Here is a 23882-nt window from a genome sequence, read left to right as displayed (position 1 = left end):
TAAATGCCTATACAACAGCACTGACTTATCACGTGCATGCTAGGCAATATAGTAGGTTTCTTTTTATACAGGCCCCTAACAATGATTCCCAGGCCAACTCAAGGTGACTTATTTCCTGGATCAATCTACTATTTTCTGCTTTTATGTCTGTCTTTTATGATTACCCCTTATAGTTTTCTAGGAAGGATTACATGGAAGAAAATCTTTTTAGCTTCTTAAGACAGGTCTTGCTATTCTATTAGTACAGGATGGTCTCAAATTTACAATTCTTCTACCTCAGTCTTCGGAGTTCTTAGAAGTACATTGCTATGCCCTGCTGGAAGAAATTTTTCTGAGCTGCATAAATCTGTAAACGTCTTTATTTTGTCTTCATATTTGTAAAGTTTGACTTCACATCAAATTTCAGGCTGAAAACAATTTTGCCTCAGAAATTCAGTGTCATTTGTCTACTACCTTCTAGCAACTGTGTTGCTTATAAGATGGGGCTAGCCTAGGCATACTTTGCAGATCACCATTTAAAATCTTTTTTTTTTTGACACACAATATATTTTGGTCACATATCCCTTCCTCCACTTTCTTTCAGTTCTTCCTCACCTTCCTATCCACCAAACTTCATGTTCTTTCTCTTGCTCAAAACAAAACAAAACAAAAAGCAGGGGCTGCAGGGATGGATCAGAGGTTAAGAGCACTGGCTGCTCTTCCAGAGGTCCTGAGTTCAATTCCCAGCAACCACATGGTGGCTTACAATCATCTGTAATGAGATCTAGTGCCTTCTGCCATGCATGCATGCATGGAGGCAGAATGTTACATAGATAATAAATCTTTAAAAGAAGCAAACAAAAGGCAATGGCCAAGACCAACCAACCAACAAACACCAACATGACAAAAAAATATCAAAATGAAACAAAAGCACACATACAAAAAGAATGGAGTTTATTTTGCATTGGCCAACTATACCTGGGTATGGGGCCTGCCCTAGAGTATGTGTGATATACCCAGTGACATTCAATTGGAGAAAACCAATTTTCCATTTCCTAGCAGGTATTGATTATGAATAGCCTTTTGTTGGGGATGGGACTTTTTGTTTACTTCCTCTTCTCTGTGCTGTTTTATGTGTATAAGCATGTTGTCTGCATGTAAGTCTGTGCACCATGTGCATGTATGGTGCCCATGGAGGCCAGAAGAGGTTGTGTGATCCCATGGAACTTGAGATACAGATGGCTGTGAGACACCATGTGGGTACTAGGAATGGAAACTGAATCCTCTGGAAGTGTAGCTAGTACTCATAACCACTGAGCCATCTCTCCTGCCTTGGATGTTCTTTTAAAAATGTATTTAACATATTGGTGGTAGTGGTGGAGGAAGTGGTGTTGGTGTGTGTGTGTTAGAGAGAACATGCAGGGCAGGGTCAACTTTGTAGAGTGAGTTATCTCGTGCTGTGTGGCCCGTGGGACTGAACTCAGCCAGGACTGTCAACAAATGCCCTTACCCACTGAGGCATTTTGCTGGCCTCTATTATTTACTAATTTATAGTTTTTTGAGACATATATAACCTTGGCTGGCTTATTTTTTTGAAACTCCACACTAATGAAGTCAGTCAGAGTCTACTTTCTCTCAGAATACTAGGTGCTTAGATAATGTTATCATCTATTAATTCTTCACCTCTATGGGGAACTCTAATATTTAATAATTTCATTCCAATAATTTTTTCAGGGTTTCTATTTTTACAACTTCCCTTTGGGTTGGATTTGGAATTATATATACTTAATCTCTTATGTCTGTACTTTCTGAGAAATTTTCTTTACTATCTTCCCACTTTTATACTGAATTTGTTTGAGACAGGATTTTTCTGTGTAGTTCTGGATGCCCTGGAACTCACTCTGTAGACCAGGCTGGCCTCAAACTCATAGGGATGCACCTGTCTCTGCCTCCCAAGTGTTGGGATTAATGGTGTTCACCACCATGGCCTGGCTTGAATTTTTTTCCTGAGATAAAGTCTCACTTTGTAGCTCAAGCCGACCTTGATCTTGAACTAATGCTCCTCCATGAGTCTTCCAGTGCTGGGATTACAGCTGTGCACCATTACATCTTGTTTCATATGGTAGCCCTATTGTAGTGTGCATTGTTTTAAGTGATACATGAGTACTTTTGTCACCACAAAATATTATGTTTTGTACCTAAAACTGTTATAAATTCTGTAATGATATTTTTATGAAGTCTGTTTATTTGTTAAGCAAAAGTTTTATGATAGGCAAAATGGGCAATGAAATCTACAACACAATTCTGTATCATTCTTTTAACCTTCTCAGACATGTGTCACCCATAGCTTAAGGTAAAGGCCACCATGTTCATTCTTAGTCTTTAAAGCTCACCCTTAAAGTGGGAAAAAGGTTAACTTAATATTTCCTTTCTAAGCCAGGCATGGTGGTCATACCTTTAATCTCAGCACTGGGAGGCAAAAGCAGACAGCTCTACAAAGCAAGTATACAAAGCCTGATCTACAAAACAAGTTCCAGGACAGCCTGGGCTATACAGGGAAACCCTGTCTCAGAAAAAATTCCTTTCAAGCCATGAGAGGAAAATGTAAACTTGACCCAAATGTAAAAAGAATTTAAAAAAAGGTACTTACATTAGTGCTGTCTTTTTGAGTTATTAAAAACCCTAATATTGTACCATGCTAACACTAAGCACACACACTGGGGGATATTAACTGATTTTAAAGAATGATTCAATGTTTGGCATTACGCCCTTCCTTGTATACATAATTTCCTTTTCCTCTTCTCCCTTGAGTCAGGAAATCTATTCTTGAGGCATTTGTATTTTCCAAATTGTTTTGAATGCCAGAGAACATTTTTAAAACTTGAAGAAAAATATTTAAATGCTCCTTGGTACAAGACCATAAAAAGTATTTAACTACGGACCTATATCTTGTTGTAACATAAAAAAATACCTTACAAATGAAATATATATCGCTTATCCCTTAAATGTGCTGTAGACTAAAGTCACTGAACAATCACTTTCTACAGAGATTCCTATAGCACTGTAACAGTTTATTTGAAAGTACTTTGTAACTTTTGTTTTTAATATGATTTAGAGTTTATAAATTATTTGGTGTGGCAAACAATTATTTATCTAAATAATTGTTATCTAAACAATGGTAAACAATATTTTAATTTATTCTAGAAGATAATTTGATTAGATTCAATTTATTTCACTTGCTACTGAAATAAATGAATTCAACATTTTTACTTAAAAATTCATTATGAGACTATCATGGGCCAACTTCTCCCATGTTTAAAAGAATGCTAGTTCTCCAGACGAACATTTTCAACACTGGGTCCCACCCCCACCCAGAATCCCAATCAGAAAATTTAACTCTTTAAAGAGAGTGTTATAGAACAATTCTCATGGCAACACAACAAGTTAATTTTGGCAGGATTTTCTGTTAAATATAATGCACATTATCATCCACTAAACCCACTGTGACAAAAATACTTCTTTGAAAATTGTGCCTTTACTGAGTTAGGTCAAATCACTTGCTTACAGTTACTTAAATGTAGAGCTGCTTGAAGCTCTTGAGCCTTTACAGGAACCAGTTTCAACAAAACCTAAGTGTTTGACTACTTAAAATAATATTATCTTATATGCTAAAATATTACCTACATGATAATAATCTCCTAATATTTTAACTGACATTATATAGGAGATTATTGTTTGCAATTCTGTTCACAACTAGTTTAATTCTGAGATTTAAAGTCATTTGTTTTATTATATAAAATTATGAATACAAGCATGATAAGATCATTCTAGCACAAATAATCCAATATAAAAATAAATTAACAAAATGAAGAGTTGAAATGTCTAATACAACCAACTAGCTTATGTTTAATAAAAATGTTTTTAAAAGTTCGTTCAAAACACATTCTGAATTTTTTTAAAAGTTCCTTAAAAGAACCTATGAAACTGAATGACTAGCATAATTATAGTTTGTTCTGAATAAAACATCTTTTTAAAAAAGAAGTTGAACAAAGCTTACCTGTATAGAGCGAACACGAAAAGACAAAAATTTAAACATGGCTATGAAACCATACTGAAGATAGAGTTCCTGACGGTAGAACTTGAGTTAGAAAGAGGAGGCCAAGCCCCTGCAAAGTTTTCTCCTACCAGCTGTTCCAGCAATTAGGAAATTTCCTGTCAGGCGGGTCCTGAAAATGCTAGAAAAAGAGGCTGGACAGTTTTCCTGTGGTAAAAGAAAGGAGAAACCTGCCTACACAGGCTTTCTTGTAGCTGATAGGTAGAGAGGCCAGAACAGGAAACTGCAACAGATTTGCTGATAACCAAATCCTGTTGAAGTGTTTTTTCTCCTGATTCCCAGCAGTAGAAACATTTTTTTAAACTAGTAAAATGAATGCCATTTTAGAATCCTGACAAACAGCAGTATTTCTTAACTATGACTCTTAAAAGCAAGTGAAACTAGTTACTACTATTAAAATAATAAAAGTTGCTGATACACATGTGGGAATTTACCCTTTGTAATGTTTATACAGATACACAAGACATGGCCTCGAGATGACTTTAAAGTTATATATAGCCATGCCATGGGTGTTCCCTGTCAGTAAGGAAAAGTTTCATAACTATGGTTAGAAAACAAAGACTACATTCAAAAACAAAACAAAAACAACCTTTTAGACTGAAGGATAAATCCTATCCATCTTATATGAATGTAAATGGAACTTAAATTTACATGTGTTGTAATCAGTTATGAATCAAATTAAAGGCAAGACTCTAGCACCCAAAATTCAATTCCCAGCTGATAAAATCTAAATTAAAAAGTCTAACTGCTGGTTTTATCAGTGAGCAAAAACAAATTCCTAAGAAACTAAGCTGGACAGAAAGGTGGAGACTGGCTTCCATAAGCCCTTCCTTATTTCACTTACTGGCATTTTTGCTTTGGAAAATATTTTTTTTTTGTTTTTTTTGAGACAGGGTTTCTCTGTGGCTTTGGAGGCTGTCCTGGAACTAGCTCTTGTAGTCCAGGCTGGTCTCAAACTCACAGAGATCCGCTTGCCTCTGCCTCCTGAGTGCTGGGATTAAAGGTGTGCGCCACCACTGCCCGGCAGGAAAATATTTTTAAATTATGCCAATACACAGAATATCACTGTAAGTGGCACTTAAAATAACCAAAGGATCAGCAGATACAAGATGTGATCTAATGTAAATTTAATATATGTGGATCCAAGAAAAACCTCAAGTGCTAATGTACATAGCTTATAAAATTTAATAAGATTGCTAAAGTTCAAACCCAAAGAGACTCTAAAAACATCCAGAATATGGGCCTTAGGGTGTAGCTCAGTGATCATTTTGTGTAGCATGTGTAAAACCCAGGTTTCAATCCTCAGTAGCTGGAAAGTGGAAGGGAAGTGGGAGGAGGAACAGTAAGAATAAGCTAGCTTTCGGGCAGGGCAGTGGTGGCACACGCCTTTAATCCCAGCACTCGGGAGGCAGAGGCAGGCGGATCTCTGTGAGTTCAAGACCAGCCTGGTCTACAAGAGCTAGTTCCAGGACAGCCTCCAAAGCCACAGAGAAACCCTGTCTTGAAAACCAAAAAAAAAAAAAAAAGGAAAAAAAAAGAATAAGCTAATTTTCTAGATAAAAAAATTGTGGAAGGGGTAGGCACATTTTTGGTGATAGAGTTATCTCTGGTTGGGGCTCAGCTGAGCACTTACTGATTGAGCATGTATTATAGTGCCCATCACGTGCTTAATAAAAAGCCAGGGCTCTTCTTCGTACATCAAATTTTCATGGCAAGGGCATCAAGTAAAGGGAGAGTAATTTTAAAATGCTACACCACCAAATACATTAGAAATCAACTATAAATAAATAAATCTTTAAATTATACCCAGATGATTGCACACTTGTCTCAGTTTAAAATGGATGACTGTTTTTCAGTAAGGGAAGTACTTATAAGCTTTTCATAAGAACAAAATTCTCCCATTTTCTCAAAATGGATTACTTAAGTCTTCTTAAGAAGTTCCAATAGGGCAGCAGAGTTAGGACATCCACCTAATACAGTCTGAACATGAGGTACTTCATCGGACTATACTGAACCAAAGGAAACACCACGTTTATTCACAACCAGTTATGGAAACAGTGCCTCTGTTCAGAATAGTTCTCTGTTTTATTCAAGTGATAACTTCTGAAAAGCAAAAAAAGACCCACTCTTTCTCATTTGAAATAAAGTTTCAAGTATCTCAGGCTAGCCTTCAATTCCCTATGTAGCATAGACTGGTCTTGATTGATTTTCCTGCATCTGCCCCACCTCCTACCATGTGTTCGGAATGAAGTTTGATAGTACAGTATTTGCATCTCATGTGCAAGGTCTTTGGTTCAATCCCTAGAACCATGAGAAAAATAAACCCATTCAACTCTGGAAATTTTATTGTTTTTCTGTACATATACATGTACACATTTGGATCACACTAAATGTATTACTATGTTTTCAGTAAAGGGCCAGACAGCAAATATTTTCAGCTTTGTAGGACTGCCGCCTTCTATCTTGCCAATGCAATGGGAAAGGAATAGGTGAGGCTGTGCTTCAATTAAACTTCATTTACAAAAATGGGTGGCCATTAGGTATAGTCTGCTGACCCCAGATCTATTAAAACCTTAAATGCATTACTAGTGAATACCAACAATACAATGATAAAATCTACTTTGGGGCACTTTATTTACTGTACCATTGTGATATCCCCATCTTTCGTGTACATTTCACACTTATATAGAATTTTTCAAAGTAGTGCTGTAAGTAGTATTTTCCTGTTTGCAATTTTTCCTGTGCATTCCTTTGTCTTTATAGTAGGCAGAATAATCCTAAAGCAAAAATCATAGCCAGGTGTGGTAGCACAGGCTTATAATTCCAATACTAGGGAGGCAGAGGCTTGAGGATCTGAAGTTTGAGGCTAGTCTGAGCTATATACAATGAAAGATACCCTATCTCAAAAATGAATATGGATATATACAAATAAAGACTTTATCTACAACTTTATACTATATCCTAACTATGAAAAAACCCAACAACCCAGAAACACAAACCAAACATAAATTAAATAGGTTATGGCCCTAACCAAAATTCTTCACTGGCTTCTGATCATCAAACAAAATTGAATTCTCCATCAATGGAGCGAAAAGTAAACGATACCAAATGCTACTCTGATCCTGAGTTTGTGAACATACCCACTAAAGTACTTAGACATAAACATTAGGTTTTAAACCTATGATATTTTTTCTTTAAAACTACAAAGTGATAAATGCAGTTTCTTCCTTTGATTTACTAATTTGATAACTTATATAATAGGTTTCTTAACACTAACCTATACTTGTATTTTGGAGGAAATTGTTTTAATGTAATTCTGAACTTAATGTATAGAAGTTTTATTAGGATATCTGCACTTGTGTTCAGATGTTAAACTATCATGTTATTTTCTTTTCAGCACCAATTTTCTTTTTCATGGCTATAATTGTGGTCTGCAATGTGATTATTAGTGTGTGTGTGTGGTATATGTACACATGCTACATGATTATTTACTAATGATTTAAACTCTTTTTCTCTTCATTAATGAATATACTTTAGATTTTCCTTTAAAACTATATTTCAGAACAAATTAATATAGTGTTATATTTAGTATTATTTTGAGCACATCCAGAAATGCAAAGAAAGACCAGTATATTAATACTCCTTGTCTATCACTGAGCTTTAACAATTTCCCTGGTTTTTGTTTTTTGTTTTCCTTTTAAAAGACATTATTTATGTATATGAGTTCTCTATCTGTATGTATACCTGCATGCCAGAAGAGGGAAGCAGATTCCACTATAAATGGTTGTGAGTCACCATGTGGATGGGAATTGAACTCAGGGCCTCCAGCCCTCTTGTTTTTTGTTTTTTTTTTGGAGCTGAGGACCAAACCCAGGGCCATGGCTTGCTAGGCAAGCCTCTACCACTGAGCTAAATCCCCAACCTTGTTTTCTTAAAACAAAACAAAACAAAAAACCAACAAGGAGTTTCATGTAGCCAGAATGTAGCTGAGGATGACCTTAACCTTGAACTTCTGATCCTCTTTCCTTCACTTATAAAGTGCTGGGATTACAGGTCTACATCATCATACCTAGTCTTATGTGGTGTGATAGAATCTAGGTTTTCCTGTATGCTAGGTAAGTGTTCTACCAACTGATTGACATCTTCAGGTCAGCTTTAATAATTTTCAGCTCATGACAATGTTTCATATATTCACTTCCCTTTACCCATGCAATTTACTTTTTTGTTTTTCTGTTACTCTTGTGGTACTTGGCACCATTTTTTTAAAATTAGTTTCTCAGTCATCATCTGGGAGGAAACCATTCTGAGCAACATCATTAAAAACAGCTCTGATAAAGCATGGTCACTACTGTGTATCATAAAGCAGGTCCACATATGAGTGAGTACATATGTTTGTCTTTTTGTGATTGGGTTACCTCGCTCAGAATGGTTTCTTTGGAAGTTACTTTTTTAAAGATTTTATTTATTTATTATGCATACAGTCTTGGGCCTGCAGGCCAGCAGAGGGGACCAGATCTCATTCAAGGTGGTTGTGAGCCACCATGTGGTTGCTGGGAATTGAACTCAGGACCTCTGGAAGAACAGCTAGTGCTCTTAACCACTGAGCCATCTCTCCAGCCCCCGTAATTACTTTTAAATAACCCCTGAATCTCTTTCCTATCTGTGGTTATAGCCTGTTTTTCTTTCCTAGTGTTGTACATTTGCACCCCTATTTCACTGACTTTGAATTTATATTGAATTCCCTCCTCTTGCTTTTTATTGGTTTACTTTCTTTGTTAAGTGAATATAGAGTTGTTTTTATTTCAATTCTCCCATTTGTTGATATAGTTCTCTTGTAGGTATAGCGGTAACAATAATAAATATAGTACTCTATCCAAGTCACCACTGTTTACATGTAATTATCTCAGACAATTCTTACCACTTAACTCATTTTTAAGTACAATTATCTGCACTACAGACAAAGGGGTTGAGGCTTAGAGGGAACATTAAGTAACTTGCTGCTCAAGTCTATACAGTTTGAAAATGGCAGGGATGGGATACATAATAAAGCAATTCAATGAGAATGGAGAATATATGTGAACTAACTAGTGCAGTGGTTCTCAACCTTCCTAATGCTGCAAACCTTTAATACAGTTACTCATGTTGTGGTGACCCCCAACCATAAAAGTATTTCATTGCTACTTCTTCCTGTAATTTTGCTACTGGTATGAATTGTGATGTAAATAGCAAATATTTCCAATTATCTTAGGCAACCCATGTGAAAAGGTCGTTCTACCAACCCCAAAAGGTCACGACCCACTGTCTGAGAACCTCTATGTTTCAGGCACATGCAGTCACATCTAGCTTTTACCCTGTAAAAAGGTTGTTCAAACCCCCAAAGGGGTTTAGACCCACAGGTTGAGAATCTCTGACGTAGGTAAAAACAAACCAGCAAAACTGGGAAGTTGCTAAACTTTCTGGTAAGACTCTGAAGGAAAATAGCTCATTTGATGGTCCAAGGCAGAATCATAAACACAGTTAAACCCAATTATCAACCATCTTTATGATCCTATAACAGATGAATACTTTTGGAAAACAAAAGAAAACAATTTCTGTAACTGGGGATGCAGCTCAGTTGGTAGAGTGTTTGCTCAGTATGCACGAAGCCCTGGGATTTATCATAAACCAGGTATTGCAGGACACACCTATAATCACAGTACTTCTGGAGGTGGAGGCAGGGAGGTAAGATGTTCAAGGTTATCTTAAACAACATAGGAAATTTGAGGCCAGCCTGGAATATATGCAACTTTTTTTTTTTTTTTTTGGTTTTTCGAGACGGGGTTTCTCTGTGTAGCTTTGGAGCCTATCCTGGCACTCGCTCTGAGACCAGGCTGGCTCCGAAATCACAGAGATCCGCCTGCCCGATTCTTGGTGGTGTTTTTTTTTTTTTTTTTTTTGCAACTCTGTCTTAAAACAAACACACACACACACACACACCAAAAAAATAAAATAAAAAATACCAAAAAAAACCAAACCAATAAAATTTGTATGCTAAACACAAAATCATCATGTTCTTAACTGATTTCTTTAGGATATATTTTTGTATAGTAATACAAGCTTTTCAGATATTTAAGGATTTGGTATCTAAGGATTTTCCTCAAAGTATGAGTTTCAGTGGACATTTATCTATATCTGCTGCTATAAGAGGCTAAAGTTTAAGGTTTTGAAATCAGGGACAGGATACAAGTTTTACAAAGATAACTGACTTGAACTAAATGGTAGTGGACTCCTGGTGTACTGTGAGGACTTGCTTCTAAGGTTTTTTTCTAGATGGAAATCAAGCAAGCTAGGTTCTACTTGTCCTTCCAATGGGCCAGAAGAGTGGAAGCAGCACCAGTGTCTCAGGTAGGAACCCATCATCTCCTCTTTGTCTACATAGCTTTTTTATGCTTACTCTTAAGGTCTTGGGCATGCCTGTATGAAATAGTTGGCTTAAAATATTCATTTAGATAAAGGGGCCATAGCTTTTCATTTGTCAATATTTCAGTTTGACTCACTCAACCATTCATACCTGAACATCACTCAGTTAAATCACTTGCTTTCCTTCCAAATATGGGCAGCATCACTCAACCTGAAATAATGGATACTGTTTTGTGATGAATACACTACAGCAGGGAATTAACTTTAAATCAGAGGAGGCACTATACCAGAGGCAAAAGTCATACCAGTGGCAAGCTGTGATAAAAGGAAAAGTAGTTTTAAGTTCTGGTGAAGAGGTGTTTTAAGGGATAGAAAAAAAGGGTCTCTAGGAAGTAAAAGCAGAACAAAACAAAACAAATCTCTGAAAGAATGCCAAAAATCAGCAAAGGGAATCGTTATAAGCTTGGAAAGTTTGTCTAGTGTACACATATCCTATTTAATGCTACCACGCCATGTTAATTATAACCCTATTTATCTCACAAGTATTTCCCCTAAGTGGCATTTATTTAAATCAACTAGAGTATTTTTATCCCAAGCTCTGAGTGCTAAACTACACTTCTCAGTCAATGAGTTAGAATGACAGACAATAATTGACAAAATTAGTCAGTAACTGTTATTGTACCACACATGCATTTTCCTGCCAATGAGCACTCAATTGTACTTTCCTGTTTTGAGTAGCTCATTGCCTATTGTCTACTTTGTCAAGATTCTTTCTGTAGCTTATTTTGTGCTTTAGCCTGACTGCTAATTGTGTGCTGACTCATGGCTTTGAGTATTACCTGGGATGCTCAAATTCAAGTTTTAAGGCAGTTTGAGGGAGCCTAAATGAGCAAGTGAAATTCCTTGAAGGGGATTAGGCACACCATTACAGCCTCATGGTTACAGAATAAGCAATAGCTAAAATAATGGTGAAAGTGGAAGATAGAAACTATTGCTAACTGCTAATGCCCCAGCATGACTTCTGAACATCTGAAAAGAGCAGGTTATTTACTGATGTGTCCTTCATAAAGGAACCTGAAATGTCCAAGATTCAGGGTTCAATCCTAAGCATGGCAAAAAAGCTTTAGAATATGTTTAAATGCCTAATAAATGGGGTATTTGGGGGATGGGACCCAAGCCTAAACATAGAGTTCATGTATGTTTCGTATCTACCTTATATACACAGCCAGAAGCTAGTTTTATCCAGTATTTTTCATGAGTCTGCATTTTTACTATAATCTATCGTATCAGTGCAGGTGTGGAATTTTTGACTTGTACCATCATGTCCACACTTTTAAAAGTTCTGGATTTTGGAACACTTTGAATGTATTACTTTTAACTTTCTTCACTTAACAATTATATGCATACAATAATATAAAATCTATGGAGACTGGGTTAATAAATGTTTTGTTTTGTAGCAATATGTTATTTACAAAGGTGATGTTATAAGAAATTCATGTATGTGCTATAATTGAAAATACATGACAGAAGGAAGGTTGGGGCTCTGGTGGACAACTTTGGTCCCAGTTACTCACTTAAGAGATTGAATCAGGAGAAAAGCTCAAGCCTAGTTTGAATGTGGTTGACAGAGAGTACAATTCTATGTCTTATTTTCTTACTTATAAATGAACAAATGAATGGCAGATGGAACAGAAAGGTCAAAGGACTAAACTAAGGGGAAGTGAAATAATTTCATAATTTTGTCTGAGGCAAGGCCTACTTTCAGCAAAATAACAAACAAATACTGGCTATGATCTTATTCCTTAGGAACATACTTCATCTCTGGCAAACAATATGAGAAAACAAGAGCAGCCTCCAGAAGGAGTAAAGACAGGAAAATTAATACTTACTAGGCTCTTACTTTGTGCTAGGCATTACTTCTCTCCTTTGATTCTCAATCCTTAGAAAGACCTTTGCATAGTATTACAAGAACTATTAAGAGAATCAATTCCCCACTAAACAGAAAACTGCTTTATATTTTTAATGACCATCTTGACAGTCAAGACTTGCCAGTTTTTCAGCATGAATCATGAAAACCATGGAGTTCTCTGGCCAGCTGAGAAATGACAAAAAAGCCTGAAGTCTAGAAAGCTGTCTTATTTTGTGGATGTTCTATATTCTGCTATGAAGGCAGGTTCTCCTCTAAGTCCTGCAGGAATGAAAGATAAAGGTAACCAACTCTTATCAACAGAGAAGATAAAAGATACTGGCTGGAGTAAGTTGTGAGAAAAATTAATTATGCATAAATACGAACTTTATGAACCAACATATCTGGGAAGGGAGATGCTATCAGTTGATTTTCTGGTGCTGAGCAATTTATTTTAATTTGGGCAAATTTTCTTAACATGAGATGCACAGAGGAAATAAAGAACTTCAGGTGAGTTAAGACAGGTAAGAATTGACTCTTTAGGAAGAATAATAGCATTAAAACTTAGAGAAGACAGAAGAGGATCTAAGACATGACTGGGAGGCAGACTACAGGAAAAAAACAAATGGGAGAAGAATTAATGAGGAGTGAAGAAAAGAAAAATCCAGGCCAAAAGGAAAAGGGTGAAAAGGTTAAAAATTGCTGCCAGAGTTATAACATAAAAAGCAGCAGTTCAGTCGGGGGTTGGTGATATGTGCCTTTAATCCTAGCACCCGGGAGGCAGAGGCAGGTGGATCTCTGTGAGTTCCAGCCCAGCCTGATCTACAGAGTGCCAGGACATACTCCAAAGCAATACAGAGAAACCGTGTCTCGGAAAAACAAAACAAAACAAAGCAGCAGTTCTTGATACCCTTTCAGGTTTTTCATCATTCCCTCTGATTATTATTATTATTATTTTTACCAGAGTCTTACTCTAGCTCAGGCTGGCCTGGTACTACATATGTAGCTCGTGTTTGCCTTGAACCAGTGGCAACCTACCTGCTTCAGTGTTGGGATGAAGGATATGAGCACCACTGTGTTTGGCTTCCTTGACATGTCATCTAATGCTATCAATTTCTGACATCATTAGACATCCTAATTTTATAACTTAGCAATCATAACATTAAGTAAAATTATTTGTTTATAACTATTGTGACTATGTAGAAAATGTTAGTTTCCTAGTATTCCAGCTGCATTTTTTTTTTTTTTTGGTCTTTTTCTTAAGCTTACATTATGGTGGCTTTGTTTTAAAACTTGCTTTCCTATATCTTTTTCAAATTCTTTCTGCTCTGCAACAACTTCTCAAGTGAATTTTCAACACTCAGACCCATTGGAGAATTCATCACTTTTATACTGTTGGAGGCTTCCCTATCCTCTCTGCAGGCAGCATTCCTGAAACTGTGTGTCTTAGTCTGTATTCAGTATTCTTTAAGCCTACTGAATAAACTAGCTTTCTGAATATTCATTTATTTATCACGATGGGAAGGTCTTTTCTTCAGCAGGACTGTAGTACTAGATACTTTGTATCCTGAGTACTGTGTCTCTTTTTCTTCATCAACAAACTTCCTCCAATAAGTGTAAGGATTCAGGCATTATGCTGGCTTGCCCGTCACCTGGCAGAATGTACTCAAGCAGTACTTTGGTCAGTCCAGGGTTCCATGACTACCAGTCTGCATGCAGGTGCAAAGGACCCCTTTAAAAGACAGACACCCGTCCACTTATGCTCTTTTTCCCACCGTTTCCCTGGGGCAGACAGGATGTTTCCTGTCTCCCTCTTTTCTTCTGTCCCCCTCTTTGTCTCTTTACCTCTTTTCTCTCTCCTCCTCCCTTTCTCTTTCTAATAAAACTTCTCACTAAACTCTGTCTGCCTGGCATGTCTGTCCTCCGCCTCGGTCAAACTCGCCCACTATGAATCCGCCAAGGTTCCCTCGTGCTTTGTCATAACAATAGGTAATGTCTGAAAATATACTGGCTGAAAATCATTTTTACTATGCCTTTTAAAGACATTGTTTTTTCTCTTTTATCATGTAATAGGATTCTTATATCCAATCCTGTATATGATTTTTAAACAGTTCTTAGAAATAGGGCATAATGTTACATATCTATAATCCCAGTTATATGACAGGCTGGCCAAACCAAACCAAACAAGGGGGGGTACCTTTATTCCTGTTGTTTTGGTAGTTCATAAAAATGACTATTTTTGAGAACAGGATATGACTTTTTAATCCAGAGACTCATCCTTACTTGGGGGCAAATGGTGCTATCATATTCTACCTAATATAAGAAAATGAGCACCATTATATAGGTATCAAAGAAAAAATAAGTCAATTAAAAGGCATCGTTCTGATTTCAGAGATTAAATGATGCAAAAATGTTCTTTTTAAATCTGAGTTTTTCTCTTTTTTAAAAAATTTTATTTATTATGTATACAACATTCTGCTTCCATGTATATCTGCACACCAGAAGAGGGCACCAGATCTCATAATGGATGGTTGTGAGCCACCATGTGGTTGTGGGAATTGAACTCAGGACCTCTGGAAGAGCAGTCAGCGCTCTTAACCTCTGAGCCATCTCTCCAGCCCTCGAAAATGTTTCTAATGGTGTTTTCCCCCCTCTATTTCCTTTATCTCCTTCTTTACCTTTTATTATTTAGAATAAGGGTGGGGCATTATACTCCAGGAGTTAGTTTCAGCTACTCAGGAGGCTGAGACACGAGAACTGCATGAGCACAGGGGTTTAAAGTCAGCCTAGGTAACTCTATATCAAAAAGAGGCACTAAATAGTATGGGAATTTGGGGCCTAGTCAGCTGGCATGCTTTATTGCAGGCTGCCATGTTTTTTAGCTCCATGTTACAACTTCACTTCCCACAGTACCTGGAGATCCTCTTCTTGATTTCTTTTGAGCTTCCAGGGCTGTAAACAAGGTTTGCTTCATATTGGAGTATCCCTCTAAAATCATTTGAGATTCTGTGACATCCTATTGTTAGGCTTCTATCTGGCCTTCAATAATATGTCTTGTGATTCAAATTATAGAAGTCTTCTGATTTAAAAAAAATCAAGCTTCTGTTTATTTTCCCAATTGTTTTGATTGATAATTTCCCCTAGGAGAAGAGGACCAAAGCAGCTTTGTTTTGCCTTTAAAACGAAAAGTTTCTCTTACACTCTTTTGTACCTCTAACAGAGTACCTAGCACCAAACAGACATGAAGAGCTCAGCTCATCAATGATTTGAGTTGTTTAGATACAGACTAAGCCACTTTAAGTAGAAGACCCCAAAATGCAAGGATTCAAATAGGATAAGTGCCTTTTTAATTTCTCAAAGAGCAATTCACAGGTAAGAAGATAGCTTAGGGTGAAGAGCTGTCATTAGAACACTAGGTCATTAAGAGGCCCAGGTTTCTTCTTTCTCATATTTATTCATCCTACATATTGTCCTGGTGAAAACTGGCTTATCATAACTCTGTATTCCAGACCATAGTAAAGGGGTTAATCAACCTACAAAAATGCCTACTACTTAATAATCTTCATATATAAATTATCTCACAGTTCCTGTGGGCTAGGAATCTGAGCCAGGTGCCATGTAAGCTTAGAAGCAGATCCATGCCTAGTGAAATTTCAGATGAGACTCTATCTGGGGCCAGCATCCTGACTGCAGTCTCTGAAACTCAAAGGTTAGGCTAAGCTGTGTCCAAACTGTTGGCCTATAAAAACTGTACCTGATTAATATAGCATTTTAACTTTCACCATGTAAATCATTAGTAGCTGACAAAAAGTAACTTTTACTTGTAGTTTAAGGTAAGAAAATTTTTCCAGCATAAGGCTAATATAAATTTTGGAAATCTTTTTAGATTTATTTATTGTGTGAAGTATATGCATGTGAGTGCATACATGTAAGAGTGCATGCACATGGATGTGCATCTGAAGGACAGGGATTGACCAAGCATGCCTTCCTTTACCACTTTCCACCTCTGTTTTTGAGATAGTGTCTCTCACTGAACCAGAAGCTTACTGTTTCAGCTAGACCGCCAGGCCAGCAAGCTCCTAACCAACAGTACACTTGTCTCTATACCCCCAGTGCTAGGGTTACTCACACCATGCACCTGAACTTTATGCGGATCCCAGGGATCCAAACTCAGGCCTTCATGCTAGCACAGCAAACATTTTACCCACTGAGCCACCTCATTAGCTGGATAGTCTTTTGGATTTAATTACATTAGAGAAGTCCTGTTTGCATCTGATAACTAAACCTAATTCCATATTCACTGATCTTCCACACTGCTGGTAATATCACAGATCTAAACTTTCCCAACCTGTCTCTACAATGCAGCTCCTAGATGAAGTATCAGGAGTGCCATAAGCAAAAGTACAAGCCACATGACATCACATACTTTCATTTTAGACTACAGAAAGTAGAAAATGTGGAGGTTTCCCTTCTAAGAGAATTGTTACACAAAGCAAAACAGGTTCAATGCTAACACTGATCATTTCTGTATATATTTATGCATATATTATATATTATAGACCATGATGCAAAATACCTCAAATGGTTTGAGAGGGGTGAGAATCTAGACAAGATCTGATGATAGCCCCAGCACTAGGCTTTACGTGTGAGTTTCTCCACAGGTAAAATTTAATCCATGCATCAGTGAATAAACAAATACTTACTCTATACCAATGGGGTACTATAAAACAATGAATAAGCCACATTTGGCCACTAATTCATGAAGTTTACACTTTAATGGGGAATATGGAAATTAAATGGGATCTGGTGTAGCATTTGCATTAAGATATGCAGACTACTATGGCTGGATAAAGGAAAATGCCTTACTCAAATGGAAGTCAAAGTCCTAGTTGGGTCAGGAAGATAACTCAGTTAAAATGATATCTAAATCTGAACCTCAGAGATGATTAGGTTAAATGGAAAGGGATGGGTAGTTAAGAACTACAGGAGAAGAAATAACTGTGAAAGTGCAGAAGCAAAAGAGAAGCTGACAACATATTTGAATGTGTGGACTCTGAGTAGAGGACAGAGTAGTGTGGCCAGAGAGGATGTGCAGACAAGTGGGAAAAGGCCTTACTTATTATACAGGATACTATAGGTCAGATCAAAGAGTTTAGCCCTTATTTAAAGAAATCATAGAATTATTGAAGGGCTTTAAGCAGAAGAGTAAAATAAACCCATTCTTTTTTTTTTAAACAGTGACATTGTTTTTTATTAGTTCAAATTAGAAACAAGGCTGCTTCACATGTCAATCCCTTCTCCCTCTCCCTCCCCCCTCCTCCCAACTCCCTACCAGTCCTCCACCTCATCCCCCCCTCTGCTCCCCAGGGAGGGTAAGGCCCTCCATGGGGGTTCCCCAAAGTCTGTCATATCATCCTGGGCAGGGCCTAGGCCCTCCCTCATGTATCCAGGCTGAGAAAGCATCCCTCCATGTGGGATGGGCTCCCAAAGTCCCTTCTTACACCAGGAATAAATACTGATCCACTACCAGGGGTCCCATAGATTCTTGTATAACTCATATAGTATTCATAACTATTTGTTTGGTTTCTGAAAAATTAACTTTCACAACATGTTGAAAAAAGCCAATAGAAACATGTAACTAGGCACGCATGATGGTGCATGTCTAAATTCCATTACTTGGGAGGTGACAGCAAGAGGATCAGGAATTCAAGGACATTTTTTAGCTACCTAGAGAGACTGAGGGTTACATTTACCCTGTCTGAAATCCACTCCTCTACCAAAGAAGAGAAACACATATGCATATATTAGCAGTAACTAGATGGAAGACATAGCAAAAAATATCCCATTTACAATAACAAAAATTTGAAATGAGGTGTGGTAGGTAGCCTTCTAATATTAGTACTTGAAGCTGAGGCAAGAGAATTACCAGTTTGAGATCATTCTAGGCTACATTGTTAAGTCTCAGACTCACTTCAGAGGGGAAAAAACACAAAACAATAAAAAAGAATTATAAAATACCTGGTAGCGCATGCCTTTAATCCAAGCATTCAGCAGGCATACCTCTGTGAATTCGAGACTAGCCTGGTTTACAAAGAGTTTCAGGATAGCCAGGGCTCAAAGAGAATCCTTGTCTTAAAAAATAAAAAAACCCCACCCCAAACAAACAAAAACCAACCCTCCCCCATAAATTATCTTACTTATACACTTAGTAATAAGTGTATAAAAACTATATGTAAAAGGCCATAAAACTGTTAAGCGGTGGTGGTGCATGCCTTTAATCCCAGCACTTGGGAGGCAGAGGCAGGTGGATCTCTGTGAGTTCGAGACCAGTCTGGTCTATGGAGAGAGTTCCAGGACAGCCTCCAAAGCTACAGAGAAACCCTGTCTCAAAAAACCAGAAAAAAAGAAAGAAAACGTTTTGTCTTGTACATACCACAAATATGGTAAAAAACACAATAGTTGAATAAGTATATAAGACCAAAATACTTAGGGAGGGTTGTTTAATTGTATTCTTCAAACAGACATGTTCAAGTTCAAGCATTCTTATGAGGAGGGAATTTTGGAGACACAGGCAGCAATAACATCATGTAATGACTAAGAATGACAATGGTATAGCATATTTACCTGTCTAGGATTGGAATAGGCAATGAACGATCCTACCTTAAAGCTTCCAGGGACAGGTAGTATTATGGAAACTTTGACAGTACACTTTTGACTTCCCAAACTGAGAGAATAAATTTCTATTGTTAACTTCACTGTTTGTGCTAATCTGCTAGGCCAACTCTCAGAAACTTACATAGTACATAAAAGACAAACTAAATATGATAAAAGAGGTATCTTAAATGAATGGGTAAATAATGGATTTTATTTATTGAATAAACAGGGATTAGGACAACAGGTTACCTATTTGGTAAGTAAAATAAAATACAAACATCATACCACAAATTAAAATACCAAGTAGATGACAGATTCAAATGCAAAAACAGAAAAATATAAAACCACCAACACAACAAAAATCAAAAGATTACTAGGTCAAAATATAAGAGTTTATTTTAATAACAGGGATAGGTATTCTAGCCAGAACATGAAAGCCAGAGGACAGGCGTGCTAATTTAAAAATAAAAACTGATGTGTATATTCAGTGTAAGGTATAAAATCAATGTTTAAAAAAACTGTATCAATACTTGGAAAATTGACAATAGATATGAGGTTAATGACCAGAATATATTCAGATACATAAACCAAAAGGGAAATGAACTACCCAAAAGAAATTCATGCTAAATATAAAACATGAAGACTAACAATATGCAGTTACTTAATCTAATAATCAAATGAGATACAAACTAAAATGAGCAAGTATTAAATACTTATTGTGCCTCATAAAGACTGTTTATACTGTTAACACTCCAGTGTGGGATAGGAAATGATCAAACAGGTACTCTCGAATGCTGAAACTTTAACAGTTTTGGAAGGCTATTTGGTAATGTCTATTGAAATTTAAATGTTCATAACTTTTGACTCAATGTAACCTTTTCTGTAGTCTACTAAGTTTATCAAAACTGTGGAAAATTACATTAAATATATGATACACAGCATAGAATAGCATGTAACCATTGCAAAAAGATATAACCATTTAAAAAAGAGCTACATCTGTATATATAATGAAAAGATGTTCAAGACATGTCAGTGAAAAGAGCAAGTTGCAAAATAACTGTCGTATGTATCAAATAACAAAATTATAGCTGAGTTGCTGACAATGGACAGCTGTCCTGGGGGGACTGGAGCAACATATTAATTCATTGATACATACTTAATGAGTACTTAATGTGTGTCATGTTCTTGGAGATTCAATATTGGGCAACAATTTAAAAGGGAGAAAATGGTCAATAATCCACTTGCTGTGTTTAATGTTTCTTTAAAGTATGACCTTAATATGTGTGTACATATAAATGAACACACACACACACACAGACAAAATGTCTATGTAGTCTAGGCTGGCCTGGAACTTATTACTAACCCAGCTGGTATCAGACATTTGATTCTAGTGCTTTAATTTCCTGAGAGCTTAGTATAGGCCTGTGCCATCAGACCCAGTGTTGTCATTCTTTTAAAGCAAATCTTAAACAGTGTTTAGAAAGGTAAATGGCATATTGTTGTGTGATAATGTGATTGCATTCTGACACTCCCAAAGACTGACAATAAAGTTTGTTTTGAATCAGAGGGCGGAGCTAGATGTTAGATGACCAAAATTAACTATAGAGGTTTTGGAGGACTGAGGACAGACAGATCAGAAAGCAGTAAGTCAGGGCTGAGAGATGATCCTGGCCCTTTTGGATGGAGGAACGAAAGAGACAGGAGGTCACTGGTTGCTTCTCTGCCACTTCTTTGATCATTCAGGTTCTTACCCAGATATCTGATTCCCAAGGTTTTATTTATAAAAAATAATTAGATAAACACAGCATATTTTGGCAAAACTAATGTGAAAGCATCAATGAATGCCTTATATTTGTAAAATGATTGCCTTGCTTAGTTTAAAATTAAGAATATTTTTACAACATCTGGTTTGTCCCTGTCCTTTGTGACACTTATTTTACTTACTGTTTGTGGATTAATCTCCTCCTCTCCCATAGGTTCATCCATAATTTGCTGTCCATTCTGTGAAAAGCACAGCAAGTAGACAATTACCAAAACAGATTTCACATCAAAATTATATGAAAACAGACAAAAAGAAAATAAACCAACAAAACTACCAACCCATCATCTAGAATATCAATACCCCTAAAGGGATTCAGTGAAGTAGAACCACCACTTAAGAATGCAGGGACAACTTTGCAACAAGTTGTGTTTCAGAAGTTCAGAGGTAATTTAATTATTTGAAACTACCTGAGTATTTTCCATGGAACTAATAAACAATGACTACCTTTCCAGGTGAGCTTTTATACTTCATAGGTAAATGTATTACAAATGGTCTTAGTCAAACCTCACCTAACATCATTTATAATACTCTGTACAGCAAAACACAGTCTAAACTCCAATGTCATTAATAATTAATCAGAAACACTGATTAATTATTATAGAGAAAACTAAGCTCAATCTCTACATCAAAGTAATTTCCAGATGAACTAAACATTTAAAAGTCAAAAATAAAGCTAAGTAAGTATTAGAATATGGGTGAGTAATAGTTTCAAGATAAGAATAGAAATCATAAAGAAAAAGTGATATTTGCATCCATAAGTTATTCTACCAGACACAAAGGATTACAAGACAAACTGATTACAAAAATCTAAAGCAACATGACAAAGAGTTGGGATCCTTGATACATAAAGATCTTTGTTTTACAAACCTGTAAGAAAAAACGATGAACCTCAACAGAAATGAGCAATAAGGGAAAAAAGAATTCAGCCTTAGTGCCAGTCATAGAAATGCATTTAACCCAAAGATACCTTTGCCTTCCAATAAGTAATTGCTTAAAAAAACCCTGAGACTAACACTCAGTGGGCATGGGGAAAGAACACTCTAGGTTTACTGGTGGAGAAGGTGTAAATCAGCACTTTTTCAGGAAGACAATTTGAGTCTATTAAAAACAAACAAATATCACACATAAAATTTTAGTTTCTCATTCATTCTACTTTTTAAAATAGACAAGTGTACAAAGATGTATATACAAGATGCTCACCATAATTATTTTTTCCAAAAAGAACTCCAAATTGGAAACCTAAATTCCTAACAATAGAGAACTAGTTAAATATAGTATGATTCATCTTATAACGGAATACTATGTGGTCATTAAATGATAAAAATGTAAATTTATTGACATGGAAAGACAATCACATATAATAAGTGAAAAAACAGTTTACAAAACAATATGGATTATAACAAACCCATTTTAAACAAATATATGCATCTCTTAATGTATATATTTGTATGGGAAAACACTCTGGGAGGATATACATCAAAATGTTAACAGTGGCTATCTCCAAATGGCAGAATTTCAGATGACTTCAACTTTTATTTTGCTTATTTGAGTTTTGTAATGTATCTATAGTATCTACAATAAATATGTATTATTTGTGTAACTGAAAATAAAACAGTAGGGAGTGGTGACCCATGTTTATAGTCTCAGAACCTTGGATATTGAGGCAGGAGGTCTGTAAATTTGAGGTCAGCCTGAGCTATATAGCAAGCCCATTATCTTAAAGAAACAAAAACAAAACTTAAAACAATGCAACTTAGGAATATAAAGGGTCTTCTTTTATTCCCTCAGTGGACAAAAGCCCTCTAACTCCTTGTTGATTCAGCGAATGTACCATGATCTAAGCTAACCATTTTTAGAGCATTATAAATGGGGAAATAATAAAAGGCAGTTCACAGTATCACGTAAGACACATGCTCAGAATTTAAATTCCTGTCTCTGCTCTCCCCAGCTCTATTATCATTCATTCATTCATTCTTTGTTGGTTCATTTATTCATGCTATGTTCTAGGTGCTGACTTAGAGATAAATGTAAACATGTCTTTCATCCTAAAATGTCTACTGCGTTAAAGGGCACCTACGTTCCTATGTTAGAAGTTGTCTATACAATAACACAAAGGACAAAACTGGTGCCAAAATGCAGGAAGGTGGGGATAGGGAGCATATTAAAATAAAATCTTAATTTCCTGACACATTTTCAAAGGCTACAATACCCCCAGTTCTGTGGTAAGGGCATCCAAACTATCTTTAAGACATTCTTTTCCTCTTTTTATTTGACTGACTTCTGATTGTTTGAATCCAATCCAAGGAAACCTTAGTTTTAAGAATATTGAGTTGCAGTCAAGAGTGTAGATTCAAAATCCTGTTCTCATACTAGCAATGATGAAGCATTGGGTAAGTTATTTAAACCATGTAAGATTTAGTTTTTGTACACAGAAAGTAACGATTTAAGAGAGTTTTGTTCAGAGGATTGTGAAGATGAAGGATAAATACATGAAAACCTGACTATTTGGCATTTAGTAAACAATCAGATTAGTTATTTTTTATTATGGCCAGATGCAATCATCTCATCTATGGCTGCCCAACCTGCTACTTTTCCTGTAATTGCTCTCTTAGTGAATGCCACCATCCAATAATTGTATTTACCTTTCTCTGTTATTTGGATTTTAGAACTCTTGCTCTTACTGGAGGTACATTGATATTTTTAATGGGAAAGAATTTCAGAACCATCAGCTCCTTGTAAGTTTCAATGCATGCAAAACAACCATCACAATTCGATTTTTACTTTTAAAGACAGCTGGTACAACAGGAACAGCACTCAACTTGGAATTGGTAGACCAGCAGTACCGACATAGAGACCTGGCACTCATAAGCCTCATGATTTGGGGAAATTGGACTTTCTCTTAACCTATCATTTTCTCTCTTAACCTATCATTTTCTCTGTTCAAATGGAGATTATTTGCCCTATCTACTCAAAAGTTTAATATTCAGCTTAAAATTGAGATGATTCAT

At 36.4% G+C, this 23882-nt stretch overlaps 1 protein-coding gene across 4 annotated transcripts in view; it reads right to left on the bottom strand.

The window, feature by feature from the left end:
• Rps6ka3 (ribosomal protein S6 kinase A3) overlaps positions 1 to 23882 on the bottom strand; it is a 110212-nt gene that overhangs the window by 60564 nt on the left and 25766 nt on the right. For 3 of the 4 annotated variants that reach the window (XM_027432762.2, XM_027432759.2, XM_027432760.2), the window contains one exon: positions 20997 to 21053. In XM_027432762.2, coding sequence (XP_027288563.1) covers positions 20997 to 21053 — 57 coding nt within the window. Of the gene's footprint in view, positions 1 to 20996; positions 21054 to 22074; positions 22122 to 23882 lie in introns of all 4 variants that reach the window. The other variant, XM_027432757.2, reaches the window with a different exon arrangement.

This window comes from Cricetulus griseus, chromosome X (genome assembly GCF_003668045.3).
Source record: "Cricetulus griseus strain 17A/GY chromosome X, alternate assembly CriGri-PICRH-1.0, whole genome shotgun sequence".
Classification (NCBI taxonomy): domain Eukaryota; kingdom Metazoa; phylum Chordata; class Mammalia; order Rodentia; family Cricetidae; genus Cricetulus; species Cricetulus griseus.
This window is presented reverse-complemented; position numbering and strand designations above follow the sequence as displayed.